A 26,576-nucleotide genomic window follows, 5' to 3' on the forward strand; every position below is an offset into this window, starting at 1 on the left:
GATGCTTAGCCACTGAGCCACATTCTCAGCCCTTTTTTATATTTTGTTTAGAGACAGGGTGTTGCTAAGTTGCTTAGGGCCTCACTAAGTTGCTAAGTTTCTGAGGCTGGCTTTGAGCTGGCGATCCTCCTGCCTCAGCCTCCAGAACAGCTGGGATTATGGGCGTGCAGATCGTGTGACTTCTAACAAGCGTGTAAAGGTACAGAGCGGAGAAAGGAGACTTCTAGCACACAGCCCATAACAAGTGAGTATCCGTGTGAAGTAAAAAGACCTGTGGTCCACAGCACTCACCATATGCAAAACCAACTCAAAATGGATCGCAGACCGAAAGGTCAATCAAAAATCCATAACAATTTCTAATTAAAAAACAAGAGAGCTGAGCTCTGAGCCCACCACACCCAATGCAAAGCCTTCTGCCCTGCATGGACACGGTGGGGCCTGCTCAGGCCCATCTCCTGACCTCATCCAGAGCCAGCCTTGGGTGGAGGCCCTTTGACCACCCGAAGACCTCTAGTTAGGAAAGGGAGTGACCTGGGGCCATTGGAATAATGAAGCTGGTGACCATGGGCTTGGGGCCCGGGCAGCCTCCCAGCCATCTTGTGTCAGCCTCGCCACCTGGCTTCTCTGCGGAAGCTCCCCCCAGGGTCAGCACCAGGTGGAAAAGCTGCATGAAGAAGGGATCCCTGAGGGCCACACCCTCCAGCCCTGGGCTAGCTGGACCCCCACAGGGAGGAGAGCTTGTCTGTGGCCTCCTAAGGCCACTGCTGGACAACCAGGCTTCCGCTGACCTGCACTCCATGCGCATGCCCTCCTCAGGATCTCGCCCCCTCTGGCGTGCTCCCCCAAGGCCACACCCTGGCTACTTCTGCAGTAAGCATCTGGGGCCAGGGGCCACAGCATGTCGGGGGCACACCTTCCTCCCAGGCTGTCCCGTTGGTGTAAGGGTCTGTGATCCCCACTGCTCCCCATCTGAGACCCCCCTAGTCATACTGACCGGGGCTCCTTGGGGGACCTAGGCCCGGGGGTCTGATGAGGAAGGGGTGAGCCCAGCTGGGACGTGGGCAGCTGGACTTGAGCCTATGGCCACCACGGGGCCCATGCCGGCTGCATGTGGCCTGGCCTGCAGGGGTTAATGGGCTTAGCCGCCCTGGGACAGATTCCCGTGTGGAACCTCCTCTCTGCACCCTGGGGCTGGTTTCTTCGGAGACAACGGCCGTCAGAGCTGTCGCCAGGCAGAACCAGCTGGCCTGGTCCCCAGGGCCAAATGCCAAGGAAGCAGCCAGCCAGGAGGAGCCAGGCATGTGGCCCTAGTGGCAGTGGGTGCTAGAGGTGCTGCTCCAGGGCCTCAGAGCTGCCCACACACAGCCAGCAGTGGGGTGCCCTCTCCATCCAGTCCCAGTCTCTGCCCTGCCCTGACTCAGGGGACGGGGAAGGCAACCTGACCCAGCCCGGGAGCCAGGCATTCCAGGTGTGTGTGTGAGGCCCTGCCCTGCGTTGGACTGGCAGTGTTGGCCACTGAGCACTGGTCACTCACCTGCATGCAGTGGTGGGGACATGTGGGGCGGGTCTGTGTCCTCTGCTGCCCAGACCCCAGCCAGGTGCCCACCACTGGGTCTCTGTGGCTCCCTGAGCAGCACCCAGACCTTTCCCCATCCCTGGAGCCATGCAGCCAGCCCCCACCTGACCACGAGGAGCCTTAGCCGCCCTCCAGGCTACCCGACCTGTGCTGCCTACCCCGGGACCCCTCTCTTTTCGGGGTCCTGCTCTTCATCCCCTTAAGGGATTCGCCCGCCCTCCCTGCCCCCCTGCCCAGCGTCTGCGTCCTCAGCACAAATGAAGTCTCCTGCTGTGCTGGTCACGCAGCCACCAGACCCCAGCTGGAGCAGGCCAAGGGCACAGGACAGCCTGGCCACTTGGTCAGTTCTCATAAGTCCCATGCCTAGGTTCAGACTTGGCCTGATGCTCTTAAACCCACTGTCCCAGGTCAGGGCGGCTGGGCACCTGCTCCTTGATGGTGGAGCTGCCCCATCTTTCCACAGACACCCCCCTGCCCAGCCCTCCAGGCCTGTCAGCCAGGGGAAACCAGATGGGAGGGACACCCCTGGAAGAGGCACCCTGCTGAGGGGGGTCAGGGATGACCTCAGGCTTGCAGGACCTGTAGGAGTGGCACCAGCCAACTCAGGTGGCCTCGGGCACCAACACTTCCCACCACTGCCTTCTTCTTGGCCAGGTGAACCCTGGGGGCCAGCAGCACCCTCGGAGGCAGTGAGCAGCCAGCTTGGGTGAGCAAGTTTTCTTCTGATGGACTTGCTGGCAGGGAGGCCCTCTCTGGAGGTGAACCTCTTACCCCAGGAGGGAAGAAGCCGCTGAGCTTCAAGCTGGCAGGGTGGTTGCACTCTGGGGGCTGAGTGGCAGAGCTGGGCTCTACTCCCCAGGGCCAGTCCTCAGAGCCTCACCAAGAGTGGGGCCAGCATTGGAAATGGAAATGAGCCCATCACCCAGGAGGGACTAGAGTGCAGGACCAGTGTGGAATGCGCCGGGCCCCATGCCTGGGCCTCTTCATTGTGGCCATCTGCATGAGTTGGCCATGGCCAGGCTGGGAAGAGCACATGGACAGCTTGTTCCCACCCCTGCTGGCATCAGGTCACCTAGGCAGGGCACCCTTCCTCAGCAGCCGACCAGCCTGAGCAGGGGATGTGGAGAACTGAGGTGGGCTTAGGACACTGGACGGCAGGCTCAGAGGGAGCGGCAGGCCTGTGTGCCTGTGTGCACCAGCAGGCAGCTCAGGGATCCTGGCCCTACCAACCACACTCTCTCATAGGTGCCCCACCAGTGACATGCCTCAGGACAGCCTGCCTTTGTCTGCGCGTCCACTTTCCATTTTGTGTCCCTCTAGGCCGCATTCTGTATGATTTATCCTGACAGCTCTTCTAGTTCACCTGCTCTCTCTTCTTTAGGGTCTGAGAGTAGTTGCCAAACTGCTCCTTGAGGTAGGGTTGGGGCATGGTCATTTCTAGACAGTCCACTTGGTCTTTTCAAACCTGCTAAACAGCTGAAGTTTCCCGTTGAGCATCAGCACTTCCAGTCCTGTGAGCACAGAGAGCACACTTGTTTATAATCTGGTATTTTTCCCAGTGCTGAGGATGAAACCCAGGGCCTGGGTCTCATGCTAGGCAAGCGCTCAGCCACAAGCCACACCTCAGCCCTTGGATCTGCTCCTGAGCAGCCCAAGGACATGCCCCGGGCCTCTGCAGGCCCTCGGGGCTCGTGGTCATGGCCAGACCCCCCCCACCCCAGTGCCAGGGTTTGCTGTGCTCTGCTCATTGACACTGAAAAACCACTGATGGGGCAGGCAGGCAGAGGCCTAGGACAGAGTCGTGTTTGTTTCTACTAGGCACCTAGGGGACCCCAGGTCAGGAAGACACCGTTTAGAAGGAAACTCAGAGCTGAGGAAACTTTTGGCCAACCTGGTGGTGGGTATGCAGGTCTCGTGTCCACTCAAGTCCTGGCATGAACCACACACAACTCCTCAGGGCAGACTTCCCACCTGGACTGCCCAATGGCTCCTCCTGGGGACAAGAGAGGAGGAGGGCTTACCCCTGGGGTCCAGCCAACAGTGAATAAGCTCCCCCCACCAGCTCCTGCACCTGTTCCTGCAGACCTGGCCTCACCTAGAGAAGCGGCTGGCAGGAGGACACAGGTCAGAACATGGAGACCACGCTCACGGCAGTCAGACCTGCGGATCCCTGGAGAATTCCCACAGAAACAACCCAAGGACAGGTGTCCTGAATAATCCCTCGTGGTGGCCAGCAGGTCAGGTCACCCAACAAAATGTACAGAGAAATCGATCTCCCGGGCTCCGGTGGGGCTCCTTCTTCCTCAGCCATGGCTCCTGGCTTTGCTTCTCACCCTCCACCAGCCCCTGCCCCTTGCAGGAGGCAGAACAGCTTGTGCACACCTGGGAGATGCCCTAGGTCAGCCGGACACACAGCCACTGTCACGGGGCTGCGCCTTCCCTTAGGTGCAGTGTGGAGATCAATCAGGACCCAGGTGTTTTTGCATTGCTATGTAGATAGTTCATAAAGTCCTTTCTTAGCTATTAGGAGGTGGGATGCCAGGCACCCAAACCCCATCCAGGAGGGGTCCACCAAGCCTGCGTCAGCCACCACAGGGCACCAAGGCACTCCAGGCCAGGGCCACCTGTGGGGCCCCAGACCAGCAGGGCCACCTGGCCCGACACCCACCACACCCCACTTTCCTGCACCTCTGCCCCAACTCCAAATAAAAAAGCAACAGCACCCAAAGAACAGGGAGGCCAAAGCGTTTAAGTTATTAAATCAAATATACAGAGTGATTCATTTAATATGTACATATGTACAGAAATGCACTTTCACCAGGGGCCAGGGTCAGCAGGTGGGCAGCGGCCTGGCGCCCACAGCGAACGCTGACAGTTGCAGGGGGTCTATGTGAAGGCACTTGTCACAAGCTTCAGTGCTGCCGCGTCCCAGAAGGGGAAACCGAGCAGCGGGAAAGGGCACTTCTGAAAGCACAGTGCGGCGATCTGAGGGCAGTCTGGGCAGGAAGCAAGGACGGCAGGCGGACGGGGCCCACGCCGGGCAACGGCTCTGCCCCCAGCCCTAGTCACGCAGGACCTCCAGTCCCACCGACCACCAGCAGCCACAGGTCCCAGCGACAGCCGGGGCCCACACAGACAGCCAGAGGCTACGCTGTCAGCCCTGGGTCCCAGCCATAGCCACGGACCCCACTGTCAGCCACAGGCCCCACAAGAGCCAGGGGCCACACAGCCACAGATCACCCAGAGAGCAAGGGGCCACACAGCCATGGACCACACAGATAGCCGAGGCCACACTGTCAGCAATGGGTCCCAGCAACAGCCACAGGCCACACAGATAGAGAGCCAGGGGCCACGCTGACAGCCACGGTCTCACGGGCTCTTTGGTCTGGAGCCATAGAGAAACCCAAGTGAGGAATAAAAAAGAAGATTCTGTAAACAGCACACAGCCTCTGGTGACAAAGGCCATACCACCCGGGGAACACGCTGCCCGCTCCTGCCACACAGCACGTGCAACGCAAACTTTACAAAAATAGCCACTATCTGAGAATACTCCGTTGTTCTCTGCCTGACAGTCATCGAATAATTTATACAAGGTTAAAGAAATGTAGAAAATAAACATTTTTTTGTTTTTGGTGGTTTTTTTTACACAAAATAAAGAAACTATGCACATGGCCTTGGCCTCCCGTGGCTGGCAGGTGGCGGGGCCCCGGCGAGGGCTCCTAAGTCCCGGCCAGCGGGCGGCTGTGCCTAGTCCTTGACAGCACAGGGCATGTCTGTGACATTCCTGACGGCGCGGTTGTCCACTTTGGGGCCTGAGGCCCAGAGGGCAGGCCTCCCCAGCGAGCTGCTGGGCTCTTTGGTGAACTGACTTGAGAGGAACTTCTCCGCCTCCAGGGAGTCCACCTCTCTGCGGCCCAGCTCCTCGTCCTCCTCCTCGTCCCCAGCGCCCCGGAGGCCCGCGGGGCCGGGCAGCGCCTCTCCCGCCCTGCGTGGCGGCGTGAAGTTCTTGCACTGGTATAGCACATCCTTGTGGCTCCCTCCACCTGGGCCCCCGCCCGGCCGCTCGATGGGGTTCCGGATGGGGTTGAGTGGGGCCCACTGGTTGTTGGCGCTCTCATCCCGGGGCAGACGGCTCCTCTCCCGCTCTTTCCTGCGTTTCCGCGTCCACCACACACAGATGACCACACAGGCTAGCCACAGCACACTGAACACGCTGCACAGCACGGGCACCAGCAGACCTGGGCGAGGGAGGGGCTGAGGAGCTGCTGGGGCACCCCCCCCCACCCCTGGCAGGCTCCTGCAGGGTAGGGCTGGAGGCTCCCTGTCCCCCACCCAGCCCTCTGAGCCTGATCTGCCCGGTGCATTCCCATTGGTCTGGGGTCCTGCTCACCTGTGGAAGAGCTGCCCATGACGACCGTCTCCACCTTGACCTCGGTGACCGCCAGCAGCAGGGAACTATTGCCCCGCTGTGTGATAGCAGCCACAAGGGCATGGGCTGCACTCTGGATCAGGCTGCTGTCCGCCAGGTCCCGTGCAGGGCTGAAGGACTGCAGCAGAAGATGGCCTGTGGGGACGGCTGGGGACATACTGTTCTTGTCCCTGAAGCCTGCCCCAGAAGGCCTAGGCCCTGGCTAGGGGGCCACCAGCAGGGGGCGCCATAACCAGGGCTGTGCTGCCCGTGGTGAGGGCCTGAGGGAGCCTGGGGCCCAAGGCTTCCCTTGTGGGGGGCTCATGGGAGAAGAGCCCCTGACCCAAGTGCTGTGCAAACCAGCGTTGTCCCCAGGCCTTGACCTCTGCCCATGCGCCCACGCTGGCACCCAGTCTGCACCTCAGGAACTTTCCACCCTTCGCTCTTCCTGACCACTGTCCCTCCCTTGTCGGGCATCCCTTCCTGTGGAACCTTCCCCTTGGTCAATCCCACCAGCTGACAGCTGCTAGCCACTTCTTCTCGGGCATGCCCCTACCCAGGGCCCTCTCCCCAACAGCCCCAACCTCTGTGGCTTCAGATAGCACACACAGGAAAGGACTTCTGCCGCCCAGCTGATGGGGTGCTGGCCATCACTGTCCATGCCTCTGACCCAGTACCTGCCCAGCCTGCTACCTGCTGACCCACTTCTGCCCATTCTGCTTCTGCAGCCCAGGCCCAGCCCTGACTGAGACCTGAGTCCCCCAAAGCCTCTGTTCACTCCTTCCACACCACACAGGGCAGCCACTGCCCTGCCCACAAACAAGCTCCCTGTGGACTGCTTTTGGGTGGACCTGCTCTGGACCTGTCCCTTGCCTCTGGCCCTCAACAAGCTGACTTCACAGCCTCCCACAGCCATCAGCCCCTGCAGTCTCTCCAATCTAGCACATCCTGGTATCCTGTCATCACATCCTCCAACCTTGGCCCTCCCACCCTTCCAGGGGCACTCAGATCCCAGGTGGACATCCCCAGGTGGAAGTCCCCAGGTGGGTGGCCGTCCAGGCCCACAGTGTACCCACTGCTCTGCCCTCCTGCCCTGCTTACACTTCTCCTCAAGCCTCCTTGGTTCCAAGGGACTTCAGCATGTCACAGGACCCCTAAGGGCTCAGGATGCACTTACCATGGCCACCTCCACTGCACTGGCCCCTGAAGAGGCCCGGTCACAAAGCAGCAGAAGCAGGCGGTCGTGGGCCACTGCCCTTGTGGCAGGCAGAGAGCGGATCCCAGAGCAGATAGCGTCCACGGTGGTGCCCTGCAAAAGTGGGCAGCAGGTGAGTGGGGCCTGGGACTGGCGGCTTGAGGCCAGCAATCCCTCAGTGGCCATTGGCTCATGGTGAGACACATCTTGCAACCTATCAGGGGAAGCAGAGCAGACCAAAAGGGCTGGCCCTGCTGCCCCCCCCCATCCTGGGGCAGCAGGTCCACCCAGGGAGATGGGGAGGGGAGGAGGGGCTGGAGGGGCTCAGGTTCTGAGACCCCAGGGGGATGGGCAGGTCATCTCTGGGCACCCAGATGACTAGGGCAGGACCTTGGCAGGAAGGAGAACTATCCACAAAGCTGCAGGCAACAACCTAGATCAGGGCAGCCCACAGCCACCTGTGGTTCAGGACCCAGATGGCCAGGTAAACAGGAAGCCCAGCCTGGACCTGCTCTCCCAGCCTCCCCCATGCCCAGTGGCACCCAAGATGTAATGACCCCTTCGTCTGAGTCCACAGGAGCACAGGCAGCCCTGGGCTGTGGGAGCTGTGCACCACTTACCCGGGGCACCTGGTCACCATCGAAGCGTAGTGTGAGGCGTGCACAGTTGTTGTCCAGGTGGCCAGAGCGCGGCAGGCAGGGTGTGCTGGGTGGCAGGTGCTCCCCTGCACCACACTCCCCCCAGGCCTCGCAGGGCGGCTGCAGGCACTGGCCTGGGGCCTTCTCTCGGCACTGCTGCCCGGGCGGGCACTGGGCACTGAGGGCGGCAGGCTGGCCAGACAGCAGACAGGGCTTCCACCCACACCACACCTGGGGCAGGCATGGACACCACAGGGACAGAAACCGATGGTTGGGTCAGCGGGTCCACCATGCAGCCCTTCCCCCACCATCCAGGCCCTAGGAGCCAGGCTGAACCCCACAGTTCAGAAAGCTTTTCCACCAGAGCAGGTGGCCCTGTGAATCCAGGCTTAGCCTCAGTTTCCCCAACTGCACAAGGAGGGGTGGGGCCTGACTGTGCCCAGGGGCCCTCCCAGAATGTCTCAGAAGTAGGTACCTCCAGCCCTGACCCACCCCCGCCCAGCCTCCTGACATCTCAGAGCAAGCCTTAGGATTGCGGATGCCTGGGGTCAGCATCTCAGCAGACCCAGCAGGGCAGGCAGGCCCGTGACTCCAAGCTGGGCCCCACCTTGCTGCAGTCTCGGTGCCCGTCGATGCAGCGGCAGCTGTTGCAGTCTTCCAGCCAGGAGCTCCCATGTGGGAACGGCGTGCCCCGGGACCAGCAGGACCTCCCCAACCCTATCACTGCCAAAGAAGAGCAGGGTCACAGGGGGTGTCTGGGCCCAGCCCTACCCAGCACCACCCCCACCAAGCCTACCTTCCTGGCATCGGGGGCCAGCTCGGCCAGGTGGGCAGCTGCAGCGATACCCGTCGATCTCATCCACACACGTGGCCCCGTAGGCACAGGGTGAGGACTGGCACTCATCGATGTCTGCAAGAAAGTGGCTGGCACTCAGGGGCAACAGGCTGGCACCAAAGCAGGGCCTGGGATTTGGGCAGGGTCCCCATGGGAACAGCCCTGGGCCTGCCAGGCTCCCTCAGCAGGGCCACCTGCCCACAGCAGCCTAAGCTGGGATAGCGGCTGCCACTGTCACTCACCAGCCTGAGGCATTCCCACCCCCACACCCTCCATCTGCCTCTGGGACGAGGATGCACAGGGGTCTCCAGGCACCAGGCCTTCCTAGGATATTCCACTGCCAGGGTAGACCCGGTGGACAATGGCCCTGGGCCACAGCTAAGAGGCTATGCTGTGCCTTTATGGCCCCCTGCCTCCCCTCATGATCCTCAACTGGTCCAGGGCAGGGCCACCACTTTGTCACTGGAGGGCATGCCCTAGGACACAACAAGACCATAGTTGGTGCAGGAGAAGCAAGACGTGGATGTCTGGATCCCCAATCTTGACACCCAGGCTGGCTGGAGGGGCCCCCAAGGTGGCAGCTCACACCCTGCGCCCACCCAGCTCGCCTAGGCTGCTCACTGATGCGGCAGTCAGGGCCCGCGAAGCCAGGTGCACACTCGCAGCGGAACCAGTTGACCCCGTCCACACAGAGGCCACCATTGTAGCTGCAGGGAGAGGGTGGGCATCAGGGTGTCCCTCCCTCAAAGCCTCCACCCCACCTCTGGGGCTGCCACTCACCAGGGCAGAGGGTTGCAGTCATTGGTGTCTGGATTTGAGGGAAGAGAGAAGACCATTGGTCCAGTGGCCACCTGCCCAGCACACCTCCACGCCAGACCTGGGTGCCCAGGCTCATGGGCACACAGATACTGTCCACACCAGCCCCCCCAGGCTGTGGGGCAGGAGAGCGGTTGAGGAGTCAAGAGTTCAGGCAGGGTCGCCAAGGAGGTGGATAAGGGGCCTGTGAGCAGGAGCCCTAAGCTGCAGGGGGAGGGCTTGGGCAGGAGTGCACCTCTGGGGGAAGGGTGGGTGTGGGCAGGTGGTGGGAGGAGGAGGTCTGGGATAGGAGTCTGATGGAGAGATGTGGACCCCCACACACACTGGACAGGCAAGTGGTCCCTCACAGCCCGCTCCCCAGCTCACTGTGCGTGCAGGTGCGGCCTTCCCAGCCCTCCCGGCAGATGCAGGAGAAGGAGTCCCCGCTGCCCACGCAGGTGCCCCCGTTCAGGCACGGGTTGGGCAGACAGCTGCTATTCTCAGCTGTGGGAGGGAGGCACGGTCGGCTCAGACCCCAGCCCGGGTGGGGCAGCAGGGACTGGGCGGCTGTGTGCAGCGGGTGGGGGCTCCTCACCAATGGTGCAGGTGCTGCCCTTCCAGCCCGGGGGACAGGCGCAGCGGAAGGTGTCCCCGCTGTCATAGCAGGTGCCGCCGTTGCTGCAGGTGTAGGCGTCACACTGGAACTCGCCTGCGGGCACACGGCGGCTCAGCAGGCAGGCCCGGCCAGGGCAGGGTCCCGGCGGGCAGCTGCAGCCGCGCACTCACGCGAGTGGCAGGTCTTGCCCTTCCAGCCGCCATCGCAGGCGCAGTAGAAGTCGTTGACAAGGTCGTGGCAGCGGCCGCGGCTGTGGCAGGGGTCGGGGAGGCAGTCGTTGGAATCTGGGGGCGAGGACGCCGGGTCAGCGGGAGCACCGGCGGGGGGGAGGGGCCAAGGACCCCAGCCCACCTGCCTGGAAGGGCGCAGGCTTGCGGGGGGCGGAGTCAGGCCCTGGAGGGGCGGGACCGCACTCACTGATGTCGCACAGCTCGCCCTCCCAGCCACTGGGGCAGAAGCAGCGGAAGGCGTCCACCTCGTCGATGCAGGTGCCCCCATTGCGGCAGGGCTGACCCAGGCAGTCGTCAATGTCTGTGGGAGAGGGCGCGTGAGTCCCAGCGGCCGGCCTTCCCACCCCCTGCCCCTGCAGGTACTCACTCTCATGGCAGTAGGTGCCGGTGAAGCCGCTGTCGCAGACACAGGAGAAGTTCCCCCCGGGCTGGCTGACACAGTGTCCGTGGGGGCCACACACACCAGAGGGCCTCGAGCCAGGCACCCGGGACCCTGCCTCCAAGCCGCAGCCATCGATTACTGTGGCAGAGGGACAGCAGTCAGGCCAGCGGTGCCCGGGCTTGCCCCACCCTGACCCCACTGGGCCTGAGGGCTACGCCCTGCACCTCTGCAGCCTCCACCAGGGCAGGGTGCCCTGGGCACCGAGCAGTTCTTGCCGCCAAAGTCCTCAGGGCAGGCGCAGTAGTAGTCGCCCTCCAGGTTGTAGCAGCGGGCACCATTCAGGCAGGGGCTTGGCTGGCAAAGGTCCACGTCCACCTGTGGCCCAGGTGGAGCATGTGTGAGCGCCCAGCCCCGACAAGGGCACCGCCAGGCCTGTGTTCACCCGAAGACAGATCCCTGGGGAGCCCCAAGGCCAGGCCACTGCTCCACCTAAATGACTTGACGCCCAGCCCCAGGCTGGGCAGTGCCAGCCAGAGCCTGGAGGGAGGCCTGCCTGCTTGAGACCACACTGGCCATCAGCTGGACGGAAACACCTGTGGGTCCCAGGGCCCTCCCAGCCCCTCGCCTTCACAGCCCGAGCTTCCTCTGCCTCCCACAGCAGCATCCGGCCTCAGCTCCTCCCGCTGGCAGGAAGGCTAGCTCCCGACCCCACATGCCAGGCGCCCTCAGAGCCAACACTGCAGGTCCCTCCCCGGGTCACTCCATGCTCACAGACCCGAAGCCAGGCCTTTGTTGGGCAGAAGGCCAGAGCAGAGGCCAGTGTGGCCAGGGCAGGGGAGGGGGTCTAGGGAGTGGCGGGGGGGGGGGGCTCCAGGGAATGTTCACTGCTGCTCAGGACCCACTGTGACCCATGACACCCTCGCGCCCAGGCACCCTGCCTGACCTGGGGCCCTCTCGGGCTGCCCACCTGCCCCCTCCATCAGATGGGGCTACTCTACCCAGTCAGGCTCTCAGGGACTTGGGGGACCAGGTGCGGGAGACACTCCTGGACCACTCTGGGGAGCTCCCACTACAGCCCCTGCAGGTCCCTCAGGTGGCAGCACGGCTTGCAGCAGGCCTCACCTCGCAGAAGAGCCCTGACAAGCCCTTGGGACAGTGGCAGCGGAAGCCATCCACCAGGTCCTCGCAGATGCCACCCCCACGGCAGGGGCTGCTGGCACACTCATCACGCTCCAGCTCGCAGTGCCGGCCTCCAAAGCCTCGGGGGCACAGGCACTGGTACCCGTCCACCAGGTCCTGGGCGGGGCATGCAGGGCCATGAGGCAAGTGCCTCACAGCCCTCCCGCCCAAGCCACCTCCCGGCACCCCAGGGGCAGCGGCCACAGTGCCCTACCTTGCAGGTGCCACCGTGCTGACACTGCCCACGACAGTCATTGACATCTGGGGGTAGAGGGTCCAGGTCAGGGTCAGGGCCCCCGGCATGCCCCAGCCCCACCCGCCTGCGCCCACCCATACTGACTGATGTGGCAGTTGATGCCCTTCCAGCCCGGGATGCAATCACAGTAATAGCCGCCAATCAGGTTTTTGCAAGAAAAAGCATTAAGGCACGGCTTCCCTTCACACTCGTTGGCGTCTGTGAACGAGAAGGGAGCCGTGGGGCTTGGGCCCCACTTGCTCACTGCACCCTGCACCCGGCGCCCGCAGCCCAGCAGCAGCCGCAGCCACATGCACAGCCTGATATCCATGCGCACGTGGCCCCGGGCAGCCCTTACCCAGCTGGCAGGTGGCCCCCACCCACTGCTCAGGGCAGATGCACTCGAAGCCGTCCACCTGGTCCACACAGGTGCCGCCTGCTGCACAAGGGTTCGAGGCGCACTCGTCAACGTCTGTGGAGGGGGAGAGGCAAGGCGTGTAGCACAGTCTGTGTGGGGAGGGGCGTCCCCTGGTGGGAAGCAGGGCTACATGCCTGGGTCTGCCTGGATGTCCTGGCCATGGCATCCATACTGCTCTCCCCAAGGTGCTGTCCTAACCCGGAACCCCTCAGGGCCACCCCAGACACAAGCATAGGCACTCACCCAGCGCACAGGTCGGCCCACTCCAGCCTGATGGGCAGTGGCACTCGAAGCCAGATGGCACCTCATGGCAAGAGCCCCCATTGGCACAGGGGTTGGAGGCACAAGCGTGCTCAGCTGCAGAATCAAAGTGGGGGTGAAAGGGTGGCACCCAGGACCCACTGCTGAACGAGGGCTCTTCCCCGGCCCACAAGGCCCAAGAAGTGCTCCCCAGAGACCAGCCCTAAGCCTGGCCAGAGTTCTGGGGTGGCTTGGCAGCGTACCCCGCTCGCAGTTCTTGCCGGAGTAGCCATCAGGGCAGGCGCAGTGGTACTGGTCAGGCTCAGCGTTGATGCAGGTGCCCCCGTTGATACATGGGTGGTGGTTGCCACAGTAGTTCAGGTCTGGGGGCATGGACAGTTCCTCAGGGACAGAGCCTGCAGTTCCCACTTCTAAGCCGGGGTCTGGCCTCCACCCCTGCCCCTTCCCCACCCCAGGCTACCTTTATCACAGAGCAGGCCACCCCAGTTGGTCTCACAGTCACAGTGCCAGGGCTCCACACAGCTGCCGTGCACACAGCCAGGGTAGGGGACACACTCGTCACAGAATCTGCCCTGCCAGCCGTAGCTGCACCTAGGGAGGCCAAGATGTAAGGTCCATGAGTGGCGGCTGAAAGTGGCCGAGAAGCAGACAGTCATGCAGGCCACCCCAGGGACAGTGGTCTGGCTTTTGAACCAGAGTGGCTTCAAGCCAGGCTGGGGTTAGGAACCTGCCATCCAGCCACTGCCATGGGCACTCCCGGCTGCTGGCTGTGGACACTCGGCCCCAGCTGTCCCGTCACTCCTCCCCGAGCTATTCTGGGACTCAACCCTGAGCCAGCCCCAAGCACAGGCGCCGGCAAAGGAAGGCCCTGCCCACCGGGGCGTGCACACCAGCTCCCACTCACCAGGTGCGCCAGGCCTGGCAGCTGGCAGCTGCTACGGGGCCCAGGCAGGCCGGCCAGGCATCAGGAGAGGCTCTGCCCACCCTGGCCGTGTGACCCCGGGCATGCACATGACCTTGCTACTACTCAAGGCCAGTAGTTATGTCTCAGTGAAGCCCGTGAAGGGCATGCCTCAGGAATGCTGTGGCCACAGGCTGCCTGGGCAGCCCTGCTGAAGGCCACACGGAGAGGCTGCCGCACCAGAGGAGCTCCCTGGAAAACGGCCCCAAGGGCCCCTTGGTTCTGAGGCCTTGATGCTTAGGCTGGGCTCTGCCCATGCTGCCCACCAGTGTCCCCTCGGGCAGCCCTTCAGGTGTGCAGGCGACACAGAGCCACCAGGTCAGACTGCCTGGGGTCCTACAGCAGACGCCCTAGGTCCCAGTGGGCTGCTCTCCAGGCCCCAGGGGGACTCCAGGGCCCTTCCCTACAGCACTCATGTCCCACAGGACGGGAATGACGTCCAGGCCTCGTCACTTCCACGCCGGCACCTGCCACAAGTTATTTTTATAAGAGGAAAGACCACAGCCCTTCCTGAGCTGCCCTCGGCCCTGAGGGCACGGGCCCAGCTCACCCAGGCTCACAGTTGGGAAACTGAGGCTGAGAGCAGGGGGCTCCAGGGTCCAGCCCAGGATGCGCTGGGCAGGTCCATGAGGCCTTGGGCCCCACCTGGCGTCCTCCCTCCAGGTGACACTGGGAGATGAGGCTCAGGGTGGGGCCATGACTTGCCTTGGTTCACCCGCCAGGGAGTGCAGGGCCGGGCTCGGAGCCCAGACCTCGTGGGTCCCAAGGGCACGCTCTTGGCCCTGGGCGGGGCAGCCCACGCCACGCAGCTTCCCGCCAGCAGCTCCAGGGCCTGGGGAGGCGGCAGGAAGGCTCAGCCATCTCCCGTCTCCGCAGCAGCATCCGGCTGGGGAGGGGAGTGTCCTCCGCTGAAACCTGAGCCTGGGCTGCTGGAAGCAGCTGCCTCACCACAGGGCCAGCAAGAGGGTGGGTGGGGCTCACCTACTGGCCCCAATGCTGTGGCCGTGAGGGGATGGCTGTTCTTCCATCTCCTCCTGCCTCAGTTGGGCATTCAGGCCACGCAGCTACCAACCACCGGGGCGCTGGTACAGCTGTCACAGTGGTGCACTGCACACAGAGACCAGGGCTCTGACCGAGTTCCCCACCCGCCTCCAGCACAGGTCACAAGGGAGGGCTGAAGTGGAGGGAAAAAGCCATGCCTGGGCTGAGTCATGAGGCCACCCCTCACCCCATACTGTCTTCTTCCACCCAGGATGTGGCACCTGGTACCCCTCACAGGACATGGGCTCACTCTGGGCCAGAGCCTCCTGTGTTCCCTGCAGGGCCTTGAGACCACCAGCTAGTCTGAAACCCCATTATGTTCAAGGGACAGCCCCCAACCTGGCTCCCCTCCCTCCCTGGGACTGAGCGGGGCTACTGATCCATCTCTTGGCCAAGGCACCTCCGTCCCCAGCCTCGGTCCAGCCCCAAGCCCTGAGGTCCCTTCCCTGCAAATTTGGTGCTGTGTGACCTTTTGTGCTTCAGTGTCCTGGACTGGAGCGAACCTGGCCCTCAGGGGAACCCTTCCAAAGACATCTGGAGGCTCCACGCAGCCTCCCTCCAACTGTAGACCCTCTTCTCCAGCGGCTTCCAGGGCCTCTTGCAGCACCCACAGTGTGAGTGTCCAGCAAGGAGCACCCCAGCCCATGCCCACGACTTGCTCCACAAAGTGGCAAAAGTGCCCTTGAAGGGTACCCAGTACCCCTCACCCTGATCACGTTGGCCCCACACCACCGAGCCAGGACCCCCTCTGTCTGCACCCGATGGCAGCAGCCCCCACACCTGCGTATCTTCACCTGTTGTGGGGACTTGTTCCTGGTCTCTGCCCTCAATCTGCCCAGCCCCAGAGTCCACACCTGTATGCACAGGCGCCCATTTCTGGGCAGACCTCTCCATGCTCACATTCACTGCTTCTCAGCTGGCCTGCCCAGCTCAGGCTATAGGCTGGGGGCTCCTTCTTGACCCCACACACTCTCTCCTCCATGTATCAAACCCATTTCCAATGCTGGTCCCTAGGGAGCCTGCAGGACTGGCTTGCCCGGCCACCTCCCACTGGGCCCTCACCCCCCCCACCCACCTGGCCACAACCCGCAGCAGCCTGCTCCCCACAGCCCCCTGTTCCACCGTGCTGCCTCTCCTTTCTCCTGGCCTCCTTTGCTGCCTCTCCCCCAGTCTGGCCCCTGGTGCTCCCCAGAATTCCTCCTGTACTGTGGACTCCCAGTCTGCTAGTGGCTCTGAGGCCTCTGACCCTTGGGGGCATGACCATTTGGCTGTCCTCCCCAGGCCTCTGTGGTTCCATGAAGCCACCACCAGATACTCCTCAGGCCCTATATAGCCACATGCCCCGCAGGGCAGGATGGCCTGTTCTGCATCGAGTGGCTGACCCAACATGGTGCCTGGCGCAGGAGTATGGTGGACAGCGAGGGGAGGGCGGCGCAGAGCTCACCTGCACTCCCCAGGCACTGCGCATCCTCCGTGGAGCAGGTTACATCCTTGCTTGCACACGGCTGTGAACAGAGGAGCGGAAGCATGGCTACAGCAGCCCGCCCGGCCCACCCCGCCCACCCACCCCTGCCCGCGGCTCTCACCTTCCTTGCACTCCTTGCCCATCCAGCCGTCCATGCAGGCCTTGTTGCCATACTGGTCGCAGGTGTAGTGGCCAAAGAAGTCATTGCGGGGCCGGCAGAACTTGTTGCAGGTGGCACTGTAGTAGTTGTCATCGCATCGCACGCGGATCTGCAGCTCCAGGTGCGCCACATGGCCGCTGAAGTGGAGGCTCTTCCAGCGGTCTTCGGGGTTGATCATGCCCGCGTGGGACACCCGCTCGATCAGCAGCTCCTCTGCAGGGGCAGCAGAGTCAGCCAGCAGCCCAGCACCTGCCTCCCCCAGGAGAGGCAATGGGCCCAAGGAACCAACCCGTTGGTGGCCTCAGAGGCACTGGGGCAGCAGAGGAAGCCACAGATGCTGACATAGCTGGGCACATTCTCCAGCCAGGCAGGAAGCTCAGGGCCCAGGGGTGCCCAACTTGCCCTGGCCCACCCCCAGCTCCCCCTGGACACATACCGCACACCAGTGGGGTGAGGCCCACCAGTACAGCAGCCAAGGCCATGAGGAGCCCAAGTCCCCACACCTGAGCCCCACTGCTCCACACATGGCCCTGTCCCCATGCCAGTACCCACTGGTGCTGCATCCAGCCCCAGCCTCTCCCAGCAGCCACCACTTAGAACAGCCTGCCTTGGACCCCAGACACAGGGGGGTCAGGCGCCCCGCAGCTGGGTCTCATGTTGGAAGGAGCTGCTGGGCGGGGGCACCCTGAGCCAGGACACTCTGTGATGCCTTTCCCTTTGCCTTCACACCAGGTTGCATCAAAGAACCTTCAGACCCCACCTGGCCCTCGCCATGTTCAACAAAGTCTGGGGTCATCATTCCTCTGAGCCAGCCACCCCCCGCCAGGCCTCACGCCCTCAGCCCAGCCAGCCTTGTCAAGGACCCTGACGAACTTGCCTGGGCCTCTGTCCACCTCTGGCCTGAGCTTCTGGCCTCCACACATCCCCAGCCTCGTCAGTGGTGGCCCAGGCGTGGCTGACTCAGCCCACACAGCACTGCCTGGAGGCTCCCCCGGTGCAGTACATCCAAACCACACCAGCCCCTCGCCCCGCTCCGAGACCCCGGCCCACCCTCAGCTCCTACTGACAGCCTGGCCACACCTGTCCCTGCCTGCCTTTGGCCCACCCTCACGGGCAGCCCAAGCTGGTGCCAACAAGGAAAGGCTGGAGTCTGGCCTTGCCGACCCTGTCCTCCTGCAAGCAATCGGGGCCTGGCATGGCTCCTCAGACGCCAGGTGCTGCCCACCTCCAGGCTCCATGCCTGCTGCCCCTCTGCCTGGGAGGCTCTTGTCCATTTGTTCATACCACAGGGCCAAGACCCTCACATGCCAGCCTGCAGAAGCAGCCACTGGTCCCCCATTCCAGGACAGAGGGCCAGGGAGGAGACCATGAAACCAGAGGGAGACACTTGAGGGGTGCCCCACTGCACAGCGTCACCAACCAGGGCCCCAGAAGAACACATGCAGCAGAATGGTGCTGGACAAGCTGGGAGTGAGGAGCAGGTGCCCCCCAGCTCTGCCAAAGCACAAAGGTTGGTCCCCAAACAGCAGCTCCGTCCCCAGATACCGGCCTCCCCGCGGCCGAGTGCAGCCTGCAGCAGCCACCCTCCTGGCCCCCGCCCAGGCGCACTCACCATCGGGGGTGGTGTCGTTGTCCCAGTCCCAGGCCTCCACGATGAGGGTGAAGGAGCGCTGCAGACAGAGGTGCAGTCAGCCCCAGCCAGGAAGCCCCCGCCCCACACCCTCCGGCCACACCTCCACAGCCCTGCCCTCCTGGCCACACAGGTCAGCTCCTCCTCGGAGCCCCGGAGGCCACATCCAGCCATCCTGAGCTGACTCCAGTCAGCAGGGAACTAAGGGGGATGACCCACCACGGTGGCACAGACAGCCCACAGGTGGCCTGACAGGTGTGCTCCATGTGAGAGCACCCCATGGCAGGACACCCGAGGTCCCAATGCCAGACATGCTGTGCCCGCCCTGCTGCCCCTCCACCAGGCACGTGGAGTCACCCCCACAGGCCAAATTCAGGTGCTGCCCCCCAGACAGCAGCTTCACAGCAAACAGGCAAAACCCGTAAACGCTTCCACCCAGGCCCAGGCAGGTGCAGATGAGGAAACTGAGACCCAAGTGGTCCTGGGCCTGCCTGGCACAGACTCTGCCAGGGCTGCAGCTGCCCCACTATCTGGCCCTCCTGCTCAGCCACAGGTGCAGCTGTGTCGGTCACTCTGGCAACACAGACCTGGCCTTGCAGAGGGAGCTCTAAGCTGCTCGGCCGCACTGCCCCTCAGGAACTTTGTACAGCCCAGGACCCTCTGTGGCTGCGTCCACACTGCCCAGCACCATCCTCAGGGCAACCATGAGCCCATGAACAACCCTAGGGTCAACTGGCTCCATCAAGCCAGGGCCCCTGGGATAGCAGGTCTGACCTCAGTCCACCAAAGGGACACTGCACAGGGCATCTGGGGAGGCGCCCCCTCCCTGCAGCCGGGCTGTGCTGGGGAAGCCACACAGCCCCAGAGGCCCACTCTCACTGCCGCATCCTCCCATCAACTCCAACCCTAAGCCTGGCACCCTCATCCATGCCTGGCACCTAAGAACTCAGCTTCCCCAACCCAGTGCCCACCAGCCCCAATCATGCTCAGCCTCCACCACCCAGCCTGGCTTCAGGGACCCCTGCCTGGTGACACCTCAAATATGGACAGCTTAGGCCAGCAAGGGAGCAAGGCCACAAGGAGGGATCACCTTGCCTCCTTCTAGAAGCTTCCCAGTGGGGCTCACCATGCCTCTCCATTCCACTTTTTAAGTCTTTCTTAAATTCTCTTCCCAATGCCTGCCACGCCCCCCACCCCTCACCCCCACCCCCCACCAGCAACTGCCCTTCTCCCAGGGCTCCCTGTAGCCACGAGGACTCCCAGCCCCACCCATGGGACCCAGGCAGTCCCCAAACACCCAGTCCTTGTCTGCTTGATAGCAGAGACCTCCTGGGGCCCATGGCTCCCGTGTTCACAGCCACTACCTGGGCACACCACTTGTCTGCCTTGGGGCCCACACGTGGACACCTCTGCCTGGCAGTCCTATCTGCCTCCTGGGGACAGTCGAGGCTCCAGCCCATTCCCAGGCTCCACTTGTCCCCTGCACTCATTCACATCAGGCGTGGACCAATCCAGCTCCAGCACGGAGGAGAACTCCTATCCTGGAGGCCTGGAGAGGGGCAGGGGGTCGGGGACTGCTGGGCAATGAGGCGGCACTGTGAGCAGAAGGACCACACTGCAGGGCTCAGAGCAAGGACAAGGGCTGGGAGGCAGCACCAGGCAGCATGCCACACCTGAGGGCCACAGGTGACTTTGTCACTGACACTCCGCAAAAGAGAGGCCACTGGGGGTCTGAGGCCAACAGCTCCACAGTTGCTCTAGTTGCTGGGCAGGACATGGAATCATCAAGGCCAAGAGTGAGGACAGGGCCAGAATGGATCTGAGACCACCCAGTGGGCCACGCCGACTGGCCAGGGCCCAACAGCTCCAGTCACACCTGGGCTGCAGGGTGAGCAGGGAGCTCCTCCCAGCTCCCAGGAAACCCACGCCAGCCGCCCAGGTAGGATTACCGCCTCCTTCGCCTGAGCCTGGGGCTCCAGTTACACACTCCCACAGGGACATGAGCCCGCCCGCCCCCCGCCCAAGAGGGCCCCACCGCCCGCCAGCTGGGCTCCCTACACCTGGGCGGCAGGAAGTCATCCAGGGAGAACCTGAGCCGGCAGGCGGGATGGCACCTGCCTCTCGCCCACCTGCCAGGCCCTGCAGGCCCTCCCAGCCCCTCTCTCCCACCCACCAGCCTCTAAGACTCCGTTTCCTCCCCTGCAAATGACAACCTGTGGCCCGCGGTCTGGGGCAGGGTTCTGTGGAACCCTCCGGACAGAAGTAACAACGGTGCTGTGTGGACACAGAGAGTTCCTGCTGTTCCGAGGGATGGGGCTAGGGGGCCATGGGGACTTGGGACCAGCAGGGGAAATGGGTGGACTGGGCACAAGTGGACTGGGCACAGGTCCAAGACCCCCACCTGCCCAGGTTCCCCAACAAGCAGGAAGAGCCCAGAGCCTCCCCCCAACCCAGCCCCAGAGGTCCCCAGCCAGAGGATGTCATCACTGAAGGCCTTGCCACACATGGTCACACTCCTAGCCAACCCCACCCCACCCCATGATGACCTCTTCCCTGTACAGAGCCCCGAGGCTAAGTCCAAACCCATCCCACCCCCAGACAAGGCTGGTGGGGTGAAAGGCAGATGTGGGACCAAGCGCGCCACACCAAGGCCACCGCCAGAGGCACCCAGGCCAACACAGCCTCAGGCTTACTGCCCAGGCGCAAGCCTCCACCTGGCTCTCTCCACATCCCCAGCGACCCCAGAGCACAGCGCTAGGTGCTGGAGCCAGGAGCTCTCAGCAGATACATTTCCTGAAACCCGAGCTTTGGAGAGGCTCAGGCCTCCACCACCATTGTCATCCAAGAGACGGGGGAGGGCCCCCACCCCAGGCTCCAGAGACCCACCAGTGACTAGCCTGAGAGCCCCCCAAACTCCCAAGCCCTCACTAAAGGAGAGAAGCGGCCTAATTCAGGCTGAGCATGGGTACAGGGATCAGTTGAGGTTGGCGACCACCTAAGGTTGGTGATTGAGGACCTCTGTCAGCACCATGGCCTTCAGTTCAGGTCCTGACTTGGCTCTCCAGGATCCCATACTGGCCCGCCCACTCCCCATTCAGTCCAGACACCACAGAACATCCAGGAAGATGCCTGGGAGTTGCGATCCCTTCCCAACCAAGCCGAACCTGCACACCCACCTTTGCAACTTACCTTCTCCTCAACTACACCCTTAAGGCCCAGAGAAAGATCCCCAGCCATCTGCAAACCCCCTACTAGCTGGGCAGCCCTTCCTCCTCCGGGGTACAAAACAGAGCTCAGCTTGCCTCGAAACCCCCCTGAGCAGGACTCCTGGTCCCAAATGAGAAGGTGTGGAAGGGTCAGACAGGGCAGTGCCCACCCCACCCCAACCTCCTGTGTGCAGAGAAGGCGCATGGAGGTGGACAGGATGAGCAAGAGGCCAGTGTTGCACCAGCCCCTAGCTCCAGGCAAAGCAGAGGGCAGCTTGGACCTCACACCTGCCAAGGGCAGCTCTGGAGCACCTATCAGCACAGCCTGGCTGGGGACTCATAAGGCTGGGCCTCCATGGCCAGTTGGATGCATTGGGGCTGGGTCCTGTGTCCACACCCCACCAGCCCTGCCCCTGGCACTCATGGCCCCAACCAGCCACAGAGCCCCTCCCCAGGGGTCTCCCCTGGTCCTGAAAACCCTGCCAGTCCTCTCCTCCCACCCCCAAGCACACCTAGGCCTTTGGGAACCTGGGCTTTCTGCTGAATAGCCAGTAGGGGAGGGGAAGGCTGGGAGCCAGGCTTGGGGCTGCAGCAGCACCAAGCTGGGTGCCTTCCCTAGGGTCCTAGTAGAAGGCACTGCTGCATCCACCTCTGGTGAGGACAGCCGAGCCCAAACTGCTAATGGCCATGGATTTCAGCTCCTGGAGTCACCAGAAACAGCCAGCCCCCGCCCTCCTTGGCATCTGCAGGGCCCTTGCCCACCCGGGTCTTCCTACACCCCCAGACCTACCCGGGGCCCATGATCTGCCATGCCACCACCGGCAGCTGCCCTCTGGTACTTGCAGTGCACATACCAGGAGGGTCTACCTCCAAGGAAGCAGACTGGGGACAGGACCTCACTCTGCACAGGGCTCTTGAGCTCAGAAGGTGGGCGAGCCAAGCAGGAGTGGCCTCCAGCTAAACCACCATGTCTCCTCCCTGATCAGTCCTCTGCAGGGTGGGACCCTGGCTGTCCAGGTCAGGGCCAACTATTGACCACCCTATACCTCCTCTAATCCACCAGGCCCCACAGGAAAGCTACCTGCTCCTCTGAAACCCTCCTCTGGCCACTGCCACTCAGAGTACTCACTCACACCTGTGAACAGCCACAGGCCAGGCATCAGGACCAACCCAGGATGACACCAAGCTCTGAAAGGCATGTGGGGCAGGGCCAAGAAGATAGCCCCCACACACGTGCAGCCGGCCAGGGCTGCACCTTTCCACATCCAAGACCCCAGGCTCATCAACTTTAAGAGGCTGAACCTCAAACCAACATGGAGCCACAGGCCACAGACAGCCCCAAGCAAGGTCATGTGCAGAGTCCAAAGTAGCTTCCGGTCGACCTCCCACCGCTGTCTCATTTCTCAAGAGGCCCACCTCACATCCACTCCTCCAAGGAGCCCAGGGGTCTCCGCTGGTCCTAGCTAGGACTTTGCCCCACCCTCCAGGCTGAAGCACCTGCCTCAGTCCCTGGGAGCCTAGACAGTCCTCACTCAGCCAACTCAGAGCCAAGTGTCCCAGTGGCCACCTTGATTCCAAGTGCCCCCCAGTTCATAGGACAGAGCTGAACTTGTGGCAAGCTGGAGAAGTGTGGCCGCGGGGCTGCTGCTGGCTGAGCGGAAATACCAGGGTGCTGGCATCACCATGCCAGTTCCAGGCCTAGCAGCCGGGTCGCATGGCGGGAGGGGAGAGGGGAGCAGAGCCTCCGCCATGCGTGCTACCACCCCATGGCCCTGGCCCTCCTGGAGCATTGAGGGAGGCAGCTGGAAGCAGGAGGATGGGAGGCAAGGTGGGACTGAGACCCAGGCCCAGACACCAGGGAAGGCGAGGGCCTGTCCCATCCCATCCCACACAGACTGGCCGCCTGGCGGGGCAAAGAGCCACGAGGGACACGCGTTGGCCCGTCACATTCCTCCAGGGCCTCCCTGCCCCCATGCCACTGCTGCCAACTCCAGCAGAAAACACATCCTCAGGTAGCGATCTGGAGCTGTGCTGGCTCTAGCCCAAGTGCAGATGACAGGCTGCGGGCCCTGCTCAGACCTGCCCGATGCGCGCTGTGGGGGCGAAGGGGGCTGGGCTGGTGGTAACTGCTGGGGCCCGCCCATGCCTGCCCCTGACCTTTTCCATCTTGGGGACACATTCCCCACTCTGAGGGCTCTGGGTCAAGGAATACCAGGGGTGCTGAGCGGTAGGGGAGAGCAGGAGGGGCTGTGGCAGGCAGGCATCCCCAGTGTGGGCAGGACCAGGAAGGGTGAAGATGGAGAAAACCAGGGCAGCCCACAGAGGGGATGTAGCCTGGGCACAGGGGAGAGCCTGCTGGCCAGCCTTGATCATGCTTGGCCCCAATTTCCAGGCTCTTTAAGGCCCAGGACGTCAGGTGGGCACACTCCTATGCCTCCCAGGGGCTGGGCCACCCAGAAGACCACAGCCAGAAAAGGCCCTTGAGTCCCGGGGCACCTGCTCTGTCCACTCCCTAATCACAGGCCCCAGCTGCCCCCACCACAGCAAAGACCTACTCAACAGCCATTCCAGTTCCTGCCCCTGCTCAATTCCAGGCCTGCAAACAGCCAACAAGCAGATAAGAACCTACAAGTTCTGGTGCCTCAGCCCTCTGCATCCTACTGCCCAAGGCAGCCATGGGCAAAGGCCTGTCTCCCAAAGCAGGATCCCCATGTCCTCCTCCCAGCATGCTCAGGATGCCCACGCTGGGGCTCTTGTCTGACTGGCCAACCCCAAAGAAGACAAAACACCCCCTAGCCTCAGCTTCCCACCCTCCAAAACAACAAAATCAAAACACAAACGAGAAGCTCCACAAGGATCACAGCACTGAGGGTCACAGCACTGGGGCCCACTGTTTCCTCTGGGCATCTTTATTCCAGCAGCAGGGACTTCCGCCAACACACATGCATTAGGCCCTCCCGACCCAGGTCCCAAGTGCCTGCCCGTGCCCCCGGGCATCCAGGAAACTGCAGGGCGGTGCAAGCTGGCCAAGGGCCCGGGGCGGCTCCGCCAGGGCCTGCCCCAGACTGGCCCCAGCACGCGCGACGCACATGCCTCCGCCGCCTGCCCGGCCCGGGGCGCCTCGCGCCTCCCCACCCAGACAGACACGAGCGGGGCGTCGCAGGCACACGCCGAGGGCTGCCGCGCACGCGGACCGCTCTGCCCGCCGCGACCCCGCGCCCGCGCTCGTCGGCCCCGCGGCTCCTGCGCGCCCACGTGGCCAGGCGCGGACCGGCCCGCAGAGCACGCGCCTAGGGACCGCCCGCCGCGGGGCGCCCCCTGCCGGCCCCGCCCCGTCTGGGTGAGCGCGGCCAGTACCCCGCGGGGCCGCAGGTGCTGGAGTGCCGAGCTGGGCTCAGAGCGCTGAGGGAGGGGTGGTGGTGGAGAACAGGGTGTGGGGAAGGGGCGCACCTACCGGCCAAGCGAACTGGAAGGGGATAACGACGAGCCCCGGCTCCGGGTCACCACCAGCCCGGGCCCGCGCGCGCGCTCGGTCCCCCGCAGCGCCCGCCGGCGGCAGGTAGAAGGAGTTGCCGCCCAGTACGGGCGTGGCGCCGTGGCCGTAGCTGCAGGGCCCCGTGGGCGTCACCTTGGCCTGGTACTCCTTCAGGCACACGCGCACGTACGTGTCGCACTCGTCGTGGCCGCAGCCCCCCGCGCGCGTCGTCCGGCCGTCGCCGTCACAGCAGGCGCCGCTCAGCAGCTCCCCGTTCACGTTCCGCAGCGCGCTCAGCTGCAGCTCGAAATAGCCCATGGGCCGCGCCACCTAAAAATAAGGCGGCGGGAGAGCCGAGGGAGGCGCGGGCCGGGGTCGGCCCGCCGGGCGCCCGGTTGGGGGCAGCCCTGCTGCCCCGCCCCCACCCCGATAGCCGCGCGCAGCCCCGAGGGCTTCGGAACCGCTGCGGCCCCGAGGCGCCCTCCTGGCCCCGAGGGGCGGCCCGGTGCGCCCTGTCCGCGCCCCTCGCCACTGTGCGCCCAGCTTACCTGCACCCAGAGTGCTAGCAGCAGCAGCAGCCACCGTGGCAGGCGCCCCCGGCCCCGCATCGCCGCCTCGACCCCGCCCGCGGCCCCGCCGCCGCCGCCGCCCGCGCCCGCTCCGGCGCCGCGCCGGCCTCCAGCGCCTGCCCGCCCGCCCTCCAAGCGCCAGCGGCAGAAGCACAGGCGGCGGCGCGGGCGGGGTCGAGCGCAGCGCCGGGAGCGCGGGCTGCGGGCGGGCGTGCAGGGGCGGCGGCGGCTCCGGCTCGCTGCGGCCGCGCTCCGGCGGCCGGCCCGGCTTCCACCCGGCAGCGGTGGCGGCGGCGGCGGCGGCGGCGGCGGCGGGTCCCAGCCTCGGCTCTGCGCGCCCGCGCTCCCGGCACCGCAGCCAACAAGTTCGGGACGAGACTGACAGCTCGCTCGCCCATTCGTCACCCGCGCACCTGCATATGCATGAGGGGGCGGGGCCCCGCTGCGGGGTGGGGCCGGGGGGGCTGGGGGCGCCCAGAGCTTTAAAGGCGACGAGGGCGCGGCCTGCTTGCTGAGCAGCGAGCTGCGGGACGCCGGGACGGCAGTGCTGCGGGCCGCGTCCCTGCTCCAGCCCCAGCCCAGCGAGGTGGGGCTGGCACAACAAGGCGGCCTCGGCTGTGCTTGAGTTTCCCCCCGCCCTGGGGTCAGGAGACAGGAGGTGGGACGCCCCCTAAGGTCACCGCTGTGGTCCTCTCCCATCAGTGCGCCTCCACCGCACTGTTGCAGGTCCCAGAGGAGATGCCGCCTGCTGCGCAAATCCTCTCGGCCGAGGGATGGGCGCGGCCCCGGGACTCGAGGGGCTCAGCCCCTACTGTGCGCCCCTTTCCCCAGAAAATCTTACCCAGCTCATCCCTCCTGCCTCCTCCGTGACGGCTGCAGGGGGCGCTGCTCCCTTCTGACGCCCCGGCCCTCCCCTCCGCGAGGCACGCGGGTAGAGCCGCCAGTTCACAAATGTTTCTGGGTGCAGGCTAGGTGCCCAGCTCGGCACTGGCATGGGGTCGCCAGGCCCTGCCCTCGAGGAACGCCCAGGCCAGAGGTCCGGGCTTTGGGCGGGGGGCGCTAACAAAAGCCATGGAACATGTCCAGAGGGCTGTCTGAAGAGTATCCTCCTGCTGCCAGGTTGCCAAGCCCTCTGTCCCATCCCTCTGCCATCACTTCCTTGCACTCTCCCTGGGTGACCTCTCTGCTCCTTCTACCCAAGGTCAATACCAAGGGCTCCTTGTCTGCAAACAGTCTCTCATGCACTGATCAGGACCCCTTCCAGCGCTGCGGTCACCATGATGGTTGGATATCCCCATATT

General features: G+C 64.0%; 1 protein-coding gene across 3 annotated transcripts; it reads right to left on the reverse strand.

Moving 5' to 3' along the window:
* Positions 1 to 4,323: 4,323 nt before the first annotated feature.
* Positions 4,324 to 25,365, reverse strand: Jag2 (jagged canonical Notch ligand 2). 3 transcript variants are annotated; one of them, XM_078051054.1, is made up of 26 exons: positions 25,255 to 25,365; positions 24,686 to 25,036; positions 18,008 to 18,065; positions 16,357 to 16,608; positions 16,215 to 16,275; positions 13,229 to 13,359; positions 13,011 to 13,130; positions 12,751 to 12,864; positions 12,448 to 12,561; positions 12,195 to 12,308; positions 12,069 to 12,115; positions 11,798 to 11,971; positions 10,900 to 11,050; positions 10,661 to 10,813; positions 10,481 to 10,594; positions 10,234 to 10,347; positions 10,043 to 10,156; positions 9,835 to 9,951; positions 9,433 to 9,460; positions 9,274 to 9,359; positions 8,614 to 8,727; positions 8,425 to 8,540; positions 7,800 to 8,048; positions 7,162 to 7,293; positions 5,967 to 6,123; positions 4,324 to 5,814 (listed from the first exon to the last, which is right to left on the reverse strand). In XM_078051054.1, the coding sequence occupies exons 1-26, from the start codon at positions 25,312 to 25,314 to the stop codon at positions 5,324 to 5,326; spliced, it is 3,732 nt and encodes a 1,243-aa protein (XP_077907180.1). In that variant the 5' UTR covers positions 25,315 to 25,365; the 3' UTR covers positions 4,324 to 5,323. The 3 variants fall into 3 exon arrangements, with proteins under 3 accessions (XP_077907180.1, XP_077907181.1, XP_077907182.1); XM_078051055.1 differs by lacking the exon at positions 12,195 to 12,308; XM_078051056.1 differs by lacking the exon at positions 25,255 to 25,365 and having other exon boundaries at positions 9,433 to 9,583; positions 24,897 to 25,021.
* Between the last annotated feature and the right edge of the window lie 1,211 nt (positions 25,366 to 26,576).

Source organism: Ictidomys tridecemlineatus, chromosome 5, assembly GCF_052094955.1.
Source record: "Ictidomys tridecemlineatus isolate mIctTri1 chromosome 5, mIctTri1.hap1, whole genome shotgun sequence".
Lineage (NCBI taxonomy): Eukaryota > Metazoa > Chordata > Mammalia > Rodentia > Sciuridae > Ictidomys > Ictidomys tridecemlineatus.

Excerpts from the sequence above, each read along its gene's own strand:
- Jag2 (XM_078051054.1), bottom strand. The coding sequence starts at position 25,314 with ATGCGGGGCCGGGGGCGCCTGCCACGGTGGCTGCTGCTGCTGCTAGCA. Across the intron at positions 10,157-10,233 it reads GGGCAAGACCTGCCACTCGC|GCGAGTTCCAGTGTGACGCC; the intron begins GTGAGTGCGCGG and ends GTGTGCCCGCAG. Across the intron at positions 8,728-9,273 it reads GGGCCCTGACTGCCGCATCA|ACATCGATGAGTGCCAGTCC; the intron begins GTGAGCAGCCTA and ends ACTTTCTTGCAG.